We start from the raw sequence: 12010 nt of genomic DNA on the forward strand, positions 1-12010 counted from the left end.
AAAAAATCTAGTAAGTCAGGCCCAAAGAAACATAGGTCCCATGGTTTCCCTTATTTGCAATAACTAGTATATGTCTGAGTCAAGCAGAAATGAACCCCAAGATAAGTATTCAAATATTTTTTTTTCTTTCATGTAACTGTTTCTATCATATTTATAAGATGATTTCTTTGTTGCTTTGTATGTCCCTCCCCCACGGTATAACCCCTGCTTTCACTGTATTTGATGTTGGTATAATTTGTGGAGGGGAAGGGAAAAAATAAATCGTTTAAATAGGGATACAGGTGGGCCCAGTGCAACAATGAGATGTACAAGTTGTTATGTAGAAAAACGAACTTTACAACTTTGATAGGGGGGTTCGGGTGAGGGGGGACAAGGGGATATGGGAAGAAATGGAAAGGGGAAACAAAGTAGGAGGCAACAATGCTTGATAAGAAACGTACTCATTATCTTGCCCATGTAATTGTAACCCCTCTGTATGGTATTTTCATAATAAAAAAAAGGAATTTTACTTAGTATTACTAACCAGATCCCCAAATATATTTAACAAATCAAATCCATCCATTTTACACTATGATACATTTATTTATAAAAGAAGTAAATATGCATATAAATACCATGGCCATTTCAATGACCAACTTTAGACTTTGCAAAAATCAAAATTTACAAAATTTATTTATTCTCAAGATCTTATGTTGCTCTCTAGTTGTATTCTCCAACACAAAAACTCATTTCAGAACACTTACTCTAGCATTGGGAGTCTCATATTACAAATGCATATAAAATATTCCCGTCATATTTCCGTTTCCCTACTTTGAAAGACATTTTGAAAGTTATCAGGTGTAACACCCCATATAACATCTTTTTATTATTGCTGAAAAAGTCAAATCACTTTATGTAAAACCAAATGTATCACCAATTGTGTGCTCTGAGATGGAAAAGGACAAAGTAGTGGGTGGAAGGCAGATTTCTTTTGAAGATTCACATCCCTCTCCTCTATTCTCATTTTATAGACTTGAGAGGAGGTGTATGGAGCTGTTAATAGCGCCTGGCTTCCTGGTGAGAGGAACAAGAAACTGAGCAATTGCCTATTGATAGATTTCATTAAACCCCAGACCCACAGTCCAAAGCAAAATTTCAAATTAATCTCTCAATGTTCTTCTCCAAAGCTAAAACTTCTGGAGAAACAGGATTATAAAAACAACACTATATTTCTGCTCTCCCTTATCACTATACAAACAGTTCTGTGATACTAATTACTGCTACTTGAAGTTTTCAGAGTATGAAAAACTTTGGATAAGGGTCTCAATTACTTTGCTCTCACTTTGGTATAGATCTAGGTGAGTCATTTTACTCAGATAATGGAATGAGATCATAAAACATTGATGAAGTTTGCCTTTGCTAGAAAAAGATCGGGATCTAGATAGCTGTAAAAATTGAGTTACTTAAGCCTCTTAAAAATCTAAACACAGACATAAAGGAGAATTGCAAGAGTTGATAGGGTGCCATATGGTCCATTCTTCAGGTTCCACTTGTTTAGCATAGTATATCTCCAGTCAATTGGACTGCTAGCTATATTACCTCTATGAATGGCCCCCATCCCACACCATCTCCCTTCTGTTTTAATAACACCAAAGTTTCCTCAAAGTTTCCACATGAACATGCTGGTACATCATAGCAAATGAACAATTTCTTTTTTTTTTGTTTTACAGCTAAATTTTATTGAATATTAGCTACAGGGGAAAATTTTTCATCTTATTTCTTCTGAGAAATCATTGGTTCCATTTGGCTATACATGGAATTTTACATTTGGAACTTGAATTTCACTTGTGTAATTCTGTCTTCTACTCTTCTATGACTTATTTTGAAAAGGTAAAGACCATGGTTTACATTTTTACACACTGTAAAGTACTGTTTTATAATTCTATGACACGAAGATGAACAATTTCTTATTCTGGTATATTTCATCATGACACATTCAAAGATTTAAGGGTTTTTAAATTTATGTTCATGCCAGAAACTATAGTTTTTCCTTCTGCATGTATTATAGGAAAGTTAAAATTTTATACTTCCAAAATGAGCAAACAAAATGCAAATAACAAAAAGAACGTATTCTTACACCCAATCATCTGGTCTAAAAACGGAAGTGAAAGAAGCATAAGATTATATTCAGTTTCTCATGGGCAAGACTTGAACAATTTAAGAGAAAATATATTAACTTTCCTGTCTTTATATTACATAGTTTAACAATCGTTCTCAATTCATTTCTATATGGCTTCCTTAAAAAACACTGATATTTCAATTACTGCCATGAGACTCAGAAGACTTAGCAACCTATGTTTATGAAAAATTATTTTGCACTGAGGAGTATCTGCTTATTGTAAATTTCCAGGTTCTTCAGGTAATAGATGATTCTTACTTTAATATTCAGAACATGCCTCAAATATGCCCCAAGTACACACCAACTTCATGTCCCAAAATAGGCCCATGGGAGCAATTATTTAGTGGATACAGATTCTTCTCCTACCAAATACTTCTTTCAAAGCTTCTTTCAAATATCACCATTTGATTTATTAAAATTCAATTTCACTCAGCTTTGCAAGCAAAACAATTATAGGAAGGTAAGCACATCTTCACAGGCCTGTAAACACTTGATGATTATTCTGCGAGTCAGATAGGGAATGGGAAATTTCACAAAGTACTTACCTGACACGCATTGTAAAGAAGCTGATGTTCTAGTTTTTTAATGCCTAGTATCTGCTGGAACATTTCATAGAGTTGTTCCTTGCTCAGAATAAGTTCAGACACGGCGCTCAGGGTCATTCTGTTTGGCTGTTTGCACAAGTCTTCTTCCCCCCGGTAGATGGCATCATATTTGGCTATCCAGGAGCTCAACACTGTCTCTTTGCTCAAGCCATCTATTTCTGGCAAACTTCGCACCCGTTTTTCTATATTTTTCTTAAACACTTCTCTGAAGTCATTAGCAGAACACCCTCCACTTTGAACCATTCTCGCCACTCGGTCGCTCTTCAGAAAAACCTGAAAGAAAGAAAAATAATATCTTTAAATTAGCCATCATCATAGTGGCCAAATGTTTTCAGAAATTCAGCCTGGTGACTGACATCAACTATGCTGCAATGACTCAACATATTTTATGTAGTACAGATAGTCACTCCTTACAAAAAGGAAGCCCCAAATCCTTCTAAAATGGTGAAATATTGACAAGAGGAAATATGAAGTGCTGAGCAGCCTGTAAGATGATTCAAACTGGAACTTCATGTCCCTCATCTGAAGGTCAAGGGCAACTCTGCAATTAGATTCTTTAAGGTATTTTTTTGAATGCACAGGAGTTGTGTTTGTAAAGGATTCCAGAGAACCCCTCATCACTCTGCCAGGTGAAGACATGAAGTCGGCCTTCACCAGACATCCAATCTGCCTCGCCTTTGATGGTGAAATACCTCAGATCCCAATCAGCTGGTTCTCTTCAGATTCCTCCCCCATAAGTCATGCCTTAGTCAGATATTGCATTGTAGGGCATCACCGAACCTTTTCTGTTCACATTGTCACTGTAATATTTACATAAAATAATTGTTGACTTATATCTGTTTTAATCATCAGACAGTAAATTCCATATATCCCAAACTGCTTCATTTACTACATCTGTCACACATAAGTATCTAGGTAGGCAGACATGAAAACATTCTGTGTAAATGAATGAGCAGTTGGTGAGAAACAACTAATCTAATTCCTCTGTCTATGCTATAATTTCAAAGCTGAGTAAGTGAGCAAAGTGTGCCAATTTGCTATTATATTTGTGTAGAGGAAAGGGTGTAAGATATGGATATTGTCTGTACCAGAGAGAGAACAGTATTGTAGAAAAAAAGAACTACAATTACATAATGGGATAACTAGCTTCATGAGAAGGACAAGTTGAGCAACAGCCTGGAGGGACGGTGAGAAAAACCTGCTGAAATAGAAATGAAAGATGAATACAGGGTGTTCTGGCTGATGCCAGAGGCAATGGCGGAGCACTGGAGTGAAGAAGTGAGAAAGTAGCATATTGAAAGAATACTCAAAACTAGAGCAGACTTTAAAACTGAGAAACCCATTTGCATTATATATATATAATTAATGATTCAGCCTATAACACGTTTATACAATAAAAGTCTAGCTATATAGATATAGATCTTGTCTGTATGAATGGGAGATGAAAAATAAAAATCCCACAGGCAAAACAAGCACCATGAACTGATGTCTCAAGGGAAGAGATCTATTGTTGTGATGAAAGTAATTATGGAAACTGGTCCTAGAACTGGCCTCAACCAGTCCACAATAGTTTTTTGATCTGATTTCCAAGATCCTCCATGAAATTCTGCCTGGGAGATCTACAGGGAGCCATGTTTGTTTAGAAGCTGCCATGAGAACGAATTATATCCCCACTCCCAAAAAGTCACCACCAATAGGCAGATATTCTGTCTCCCTAGAACTTTTCAAACAGGAAGAGCTCTCCCTTAACCCACCCAATTGCCCTATGCTTTGTGGATTATTATTCTCTATCATAGACTGAGCCATTTAAGCTGAGGAGATATATGAGTGACACTATATCACAGAGTCTTTAGGAAAACAGAGAATGTATCTTGGCTTTTGGAATCAAATGACAATACTTCTTAACTTATTTTCTTACTCATTACCATGGTTATATCTCTGGTAGTCAGGTTGTCTGTCAATGTCTTGCCGGATGCTAGCCAACACCTCTGTAGTTTTCAGTAAAATTCTCTAATCATAGAACCAATTCAGAGTGGACATGAGGAGCATAACACTAGAAAACTAACCTACTACTCATTATCATATTTTTGACATTTCGGTGGGTTATATCTTTTACATGGTCTTCTCTGAGCACCTCCAACTGTCTGGATCATTTATCGGTTCAGATTATATACCAAACAGAACTTCAATGAATACATTAACAATGTCATGGGGAACTAATAACAAAGATGTAACCAGAACAAGAAATTATATCTGCAGTATAAGTCTACTCAGCTGTCCAAATAAGACTTCAAGTATATTTTTTCACAGAAACACATATTGTCCACACACTGCTGTTGATCTGAAGCAGGCATTGCTTCTTTGATTCAAAAGCATTGTATAATGTGGAGAAAACCATTATTTGCTTGCCAAGTCATTGTGGGTATCTCTGAGATGGTTCTTGGAAATGCTACCACCAAGTATTCAGCCAGAAAGATACTGAGAAAATAGAAGAGCCCCACAAACAAGAGATGCTTTGCTTTTATGCTTCAAAAATAGTCTATACTGTCCCTGGAGAGACAAAGATACAGTCCTTTAAAACTTTTTTAGGTATTTTCAACTCATAAAGCCTTTTAACAATGGTGAGCTTAATTTTACAAGAAATCAAGCAGTTTTGTTTTCCTGTACACAAACACCAGTATTTGTCAGATCTCTTTGTATAGCCAGCCCAGGGATTCCCCTCTGGCACCATATCTTTTCATTCTCTTCATCTACCCATGACTTCCCCAACTAGCCTTTTTAGCCTTCTCCGTCATTATTCCAAGGACATACTTTCTGTTCTAAGGGAAAGACTTGTTTAGGGCTCAACTCTCTCTATGTACCTGTAATCCTAGCTATTCAGGAGGTTGAGATCTGAGGATTGTAGTTCAAAGCTAGCCCAGGGAGGAAAAGTCCATGAGATTCTTATCCCCAATTAACCACCCCAGAACTAGAAGTGAGCTGTGACTCAAATTGGTAGAGTGTTAGCCTTGAGCTAGAGCTCAGTGACAGCATCTAGGGTCTGAGTTCAAGGCCCCTCCCCCCACAAATTATCATGGCCAAAGTATATGATGGATCAATTCGGGAAAGACCTTGGTAAGAAAAATTGTGTATGTTTACTGTTTACTAATAGTGGGACAAATAAACTAACGTGCCTGTGTTTGGAAAGTACAACTGAGAATTTCTGGGGCTGTGATAGCTTATAATAGACTTTTCATTGTAGTTGGGGAGGTCAGGAAGGCTTCCTTGAATAGATAAATAAAAATCTAAACACCAGAAGGAATTATGTTGGAAATGAAGGGAGACTTGGGGAGCACAGTGGAGTGAACACAGCTCGTCTAACTGTCCCTTAACTAAGCTCTTTGAGCTACAGTGAAGGAACTGAAGCCACCAGGCTATGAAGAGCCTAGAGGAAAAAAACGCACTTCCTAAGGTCTGGAAAGGTATATTGTCTTTATCTCAACAGCGCAGAATGCCACTGAAACATTTAAGAGTCACATGTTAAACTTTTTTTTTCAGAATAGCTATAATTTTCCTTAGTAATTTTGTACCTATAAGCCTTGTAACCATAGAAAACATATGCTAACGTCTATCATACAAAGAAAAACAAAAGCATCATGAAGACATATAGCCAGGATCAAATAGCCAAAAGCATAGAGAAATCAAGATTTAAGTCCTATCATTTGCTTCATGCAATCAATTCAGTTAATTGCTTATTAAAATGAGCTGGGGAAGGCAAGGCATGGATGAGTTGGCAGGGATTAGGAGGGAGGATGTATTCTTATCATTCTCCACCTGCTTTGTAAAGCATCCCACGGCTTTGTTATTTCTTCTTTTGGAGCTGTCATGGCTCTTCCTGTACTTCTGAAGATATTACTTGTACCTTCATACTTTTGCACAACATCACTACATCTCTCTTCTGCTTCAACTCTGAACTTCAAGAGTGGTAGACTTTGAAGCCTTTATAGTGTTTGCTATCATTACACACTCACATTTTAATGAAAATGATTAGATCTTTGCAGTCGTAATGGAATTGAGAAAGATACAGAAGCCAAGCCTGGTGTTTGACCAGGGTGGAATGATTTTTTTCCTTGTATTCAAGGATAACAAAACAAAAACAAAAACAAAAAAATCCAAGAAGGTCCAGTTTAACAAAACTGAATTTATTTCATATTCCAAGAGTAGAAATTACAGGCACAAGTCATTTTTTATTATTTAAAGTTATTAATGATATATGGTAGAAGTTTGTTGTAGTAATGAGCTTTCTTGGCCAGGAAAAAAAAGGAAAGAAAAGAAAAAGATTTTGCCATTATGTTTACTGATCTATAAATTCCAAAGATTTGGAAATCACTGACTTAACTGATTTCATTCCTTATCAAATGTGTAGAAATCACTGAAAACTGACAACAAATAATCTTTTCTTAAAAAAATAAATTTAGATAAGAGCTACACTGAAACCTTTATCTGTAACCTAGCAAATAGCTAGTTTCACAAGAACCTTCCATAGAACCAATCTAAATCCCTTGTATGAAATCTAAAGCCCTGATAGCAATTTAAATCCCTAAATTGCTAATCTTGTCTGTCTGATGTAGGGATGGAGTCCTCATCCTAAAGAACAAAAATGTTTTATCTTTTCAAAAGATAGGATTTTCCCATTATGTTATCAATGTTTTCTAGCTGTTCTCAAGCTTTCTGTCTTCTGGTTTTAAATAAAAATCATTTTGTTTTTCCTTATGGTTTAACTCCGCTCACGGATCACTTATACTTCTGTTCCTTTCTCCTCCCCTTATTGTCTAAGAAATAATGTAACAAAAGCTTGGGAGATACTAAAAGTCTTTATCTTTCAAAGTAGGACATACAATAAAAGACTGAAACATTACCGGTTTCTTAACCTCAATGGTAAAGTTAGAGTGGTTTCAATCTTCTCAACATGTGTTTTTAGTATTAGATGGGATGCATGTTTTTCCACATCCTTCCTGCTTTCCTCCCTTCCGTCCATTCTTTCTTCTTCCCCTCCTTCTATTCTTCCCTCCCTCCCTTCTTTTCCTTTTCCTCCTCCCTCTTTTCCTTCCTTCTTTCAAGAGTTCAAATAACAGGGCTTTAACTTGGAGCTTTCCACTTGCTCAGATGGCACTGTACCACACTTCAAGCTTTGCTTTTTGGCTGGTTGTTTTGGAGATGGAGTCTCACAGATACTTCTGCAGGCTCTGAAACTCAGTCTGTTGACATCAGCTTCATGAGCATCTAGAATTGCAGTTGTGAGCAACCAGTGCCTGTCTTCTCTCATAAACTTTAAAATCACTCTAGCTTACTCATAATATCTAATACAATGCAAATGCTATGTAATTAGTTGTTTTACCATATAAGGGAATTCAATTAAGTCTGTACATTTCAATATATAAAAATATTTAAATTTTTTGAATTGACAGTTGTGTGTGTGCGTGCATGCATATCCGCACACATGCACATGTGTGTAGATTGCACTCCAGGCCTCACACAAGCTAGGTTAGCAAGGGCTGTACTTCTTTTTTATTTTATTGTAAAGATGCTATACAGAGGGGTTTCAGTTCCATGAGTAAGGTAATGTGTACATTTCTTGTCGAACACTGTTACCCCCTTCTTTGTATTTCTCCTACTATCCCTCCCCTCCTCCACTTCTCCCTTCCATTCTCCACTGACCCCCTCCTCAAGTGGAAAATTTCATTTCCAACATAGTGTCTTGTGAGTACGCTGTGAGATATGGTTGCTTGAATCCAATGATGCAGAATACAAAAATATGAAAAGTCAACTATGTAGTAAAATGTATAAAAAAAATCTAGTAAAGGATTACAGGAACTTTTGAAGTGATGTGACATTGCCATGGTCTCCAAAACCATGAATTTTGACCAATTTTGACCAATATTCAAACATACAGCAAAAAAGAAAAATGTTTAGTATAAGCACATTTGTACCTATGATCCACATTTTACAATTGCTTAGATTTTTCATTTATATATCCATCTATCTGTCTATTTAATTGTTTACTTATTTCTCTGCTGGTCCTGGTGTTTGAACTCAGGGCCTGGGTTCTATCTCTGTGCTTCTTACACTCAAGGCTAACCTTCTACTACTTGAGTTACATCTTTACTTCAATTCAGTGGAGATGAAGAGTTTCATAGAACTTCCTGTCTGGACTACTTCAAATCATAATCCTCACACTTCAGCCTCCTGATTAGCTAGGATTACAGGCATGAGCCACCTGTGCCTGGCTTCCATTTTATTTTTGTTCTGTATTAAAGAGTAGGTCAAGTATATAATTCTGTATTATACAAAAGTATTTCTCAGTGGGTCTGGAATCAATAAGTAGGAATCCTTTGCTTCAGACTAAATGTCTCAAAAGAAGCTTTTCTTTGCAAAGATGGGCAAAACATAAAACAGAGGTAAGGAGATAAGTTATTTCTAATAACAAATCTTTTCCACACTATATCTAGGAAACCAGAAATAAGTAGCTAGTTTCTCAAATCCAAAGTTTACAAAATATGCATCTTGAGGATGGCAAGTCATTTAATCTTGATAACCCAAGGATCTGCATCTGAGCAATGGAGTTTCAAAGTGAATATGAAAAAAAGAAAATTTCTGGAAATCAATCCTAAAAGCAAACATTCCATTAAGTCAAAGATAAATGGACTCAAAACCTGTTGACTAAATTTCTCTGGCATGCAGTGGCTCTCAATCTATACTCCTTGGATGGATTTCATAGTTTATACCTTGTAGTTATTTATTTTTCCACCAGATGGCAACTATGCATGAAACAATGATGTTATTGTTCTTTTGTTTGTTTTTAATCTCAGAATCTGATTCTCAGGATGGTGAGGGAGTTCAAAGGTATAAATTCAATCATCATCCCAAAGCCTGAATTCCCTCTCACTACTACCAAAAACTGAAATGACATATAATTACCAATCTTCTTTAAGGAAAATTGCTCTCAGAACAACCTCTCTGGCAGAATGAACTTCTGAGATGCTGTTTCTAGGTGCCAATACTTTTTTTTCTAGCTGTCATTTTCTCACCTCCTAGTCACCCTGATAATAACAAAGAAAACCTAAATTTGTCCCAAGGCCATTCTTCATGTATTAGGGCAGCTAACACTGTCCTCTGCCTTCCAGATTCACTATGTCTCAGCTTCTCCTCAGATGACAAGAGCCTCATCCCAAGCTGGCTCTCCCCAGCACATACTCTGCTTCCTCAGTAAATGATTATTCCTTTCTTTGTCAACCCTCATCTCTTTAAATCTGCAACTGTCTTCTATCCTCATTTTTCCACGTTAGTAATCATAATTTTCTAACGATGTATATGTTTTGTATATTCTTCTCAGTAGAAAGTAAATTCCCACGTGGACAAACAATTCTGAATGATTCACCCCTGCATTTGGGGGCCAATCAGAATTTATTGAATGAGTCAATGAGTCTGCTATTCAGGTAGGATCTCACAATCAAAAAGAATAAAGTGCCAGTAATTAATTTAGAGAAGCAATTCCACTATTCATTCAGTAGAAGGCACCAGGTCCCTTTGACTAGCCTACTTAGATGCACAATAGCTTATCTCAAACTTATTTTCAGCCACATTTTTTTGGGGAGTCCGGTCGTGGGGCCTGAACTCTGGGCCTGGGCACTGTCCCTCAGCTCTTCAGTTCGAGACTAGCGCTCTACCACTTGAGCCATAGCGCCACTTCCGGATTTTTTCTTTTGTGCTTATGTGGTGCTGAGGAATCGAACCCAGGGCCTCAGGCATGCAAGGCAAGTGCTCTACCACTGAGCCACCTCCCAGCCCTTCAGCCACATTTTTATAGAATGTAAACTGAGTCTCCCTTAAGCACTGAGATGCTTGTTTGATAAGCCAGCTAAGAAATAACATGTTTTCGGAAGTGGCACTGTAGCTCAAGTGGTAGAGCGCTCGCCTTGAGCTGAAGAGCTGAGGGACAGCACCCAGGCCCAGAGTTCAAGTCCCACGACCGACAAAAAAAAAAAAAAAAGAAAGAACATGTTTTCCTTCTGTTTTGTTTTGTTTTGTTTTTGTCGGTCGTGGGGCTTGAACTCTGGGCCTGGGCGCTGTCTCTGCGCTCTTCAGCTCATGGAGAGTGCTCTACCCCTTGAGCCACAGCACCACTTCCCATGTTTTCCTTCTGAATTTCATCTTTGGCCTTCTGATATGCTGATGTCTGTATTAGTGATTCACTGAAAAATAAAAATCCTCTGCTGTAACAATGTCCTTGAGATAATTTACTAGGATTGGAAGAGGTTTCAGTTCATTGTTACTAGGTTGCACAGGTTTTAGACCTATGGCAGAACAGAACATTGTGGTAGACCAGGGTCCCAATATCCCCTTCAAGGGAATGACCACCTCCCCCATCTTCCCTCCATGAAGTTCACTCCCAAAGGTTCCACCACTTACCAGCAATACACTTGTAATAGTTGCCTAAAAGCTAATTTCCCATGGAAAAGCACTATCTACCTACTTGGAACGACAGATCAACTAGAAGCAGAAGAATGACTTGGCATCCCTGTCTCCATTTAGTGCTCTAAGTCTTTGCTCTAAGCCATCCCCTCTGCAGTCACTTTGCAATCACTTTGCAATGTGGAAAGGATAGGACTGATCAATGTCATCCTATGACAAGGAACCATGACTAACTCCAAGGAACAAAAGAGCATCCTTGGGAAAGACCACTGTGACCTGCAACACTGACTTGTCTGCTCTCCTCAAGACATAAAGTGATAACTTCTCCAGAACCCCTCCAGAAACAGGGACTAAAATATTGATCAAGAAAGTCATGCTTTCACCAGGAATATTCAATGAATACATACACCTTTCTCTCATTGCCCCCAGTCCTTTCTTTAATTTCTTATTGTGAAAATGTCACACAGAGGGGTTACAATTACATGTACAAGGTAATGAGTACATTTCTTACCAAGCATTGTTGCCTCCTCCTTTGTTTCCCTTTCCTATCCCTTCCCATCTCCTCCCTCCCTTCCCCGCTTCCCCCTTCTTCCCACCTGACAAAGTTGTAAAGTTCTATTTTCTACATAATGTCTTGTACATCTCATTGTTGCAATGGGTCCACCTTTATCCCTATTTAAACGGTTTGTTTTTGCCTACACCAACATCAAATACAATGAAAGCAGGGGTTATACCATGGGGGAGGGACATACAAAGCAACAAAGAAATCATCTTATATATGTGTTAGAAACAATTA

At 37.6% G+C, this 12010-nt stretch overlaps 1 protein-coding gene across 3 annotated transcripts in view; it reads right to left on the reverse strand.

The window, feature by feature from the left end:
• Positions 1 to 12010, reverse strand: part of Cadps2 (calcium dependent secretion activator 2) — a 454722-nt gene that overhangs the window by 278345 nt on the left and 164367 nt on the right. For all 3 annotated transcript variants that reach the window (XM_042695976.1, XM_042695975.1, XM_042695977.1), the window contains exon 3: positions 2704 to 3036. In XM_042695976.1, the coding sequence (XP_042551910.1) occupies positions 2704 to 3036 (333 nt within the window). The remainder of the gene's footprint in view (positions 1 to 2703; positions 3037 to 12010) is intronic.

Source organism: Dipodomys spectabilis, unplaced genomic scaffold, assembly GCF_019054845.1.
Source record: "Dipodomys spectabilis isolate Male_0828 unplaced genomic scaffold, ASM1905484v1 ptg000197l, whole genome shotgun sequence".
Taxonomy (NCBI): Eukaryota; Metazoa; Chordata; class Mammalia; order Rodentia; family Heteromyidae; genus Dipodomys; species Dipodomys spectabilis.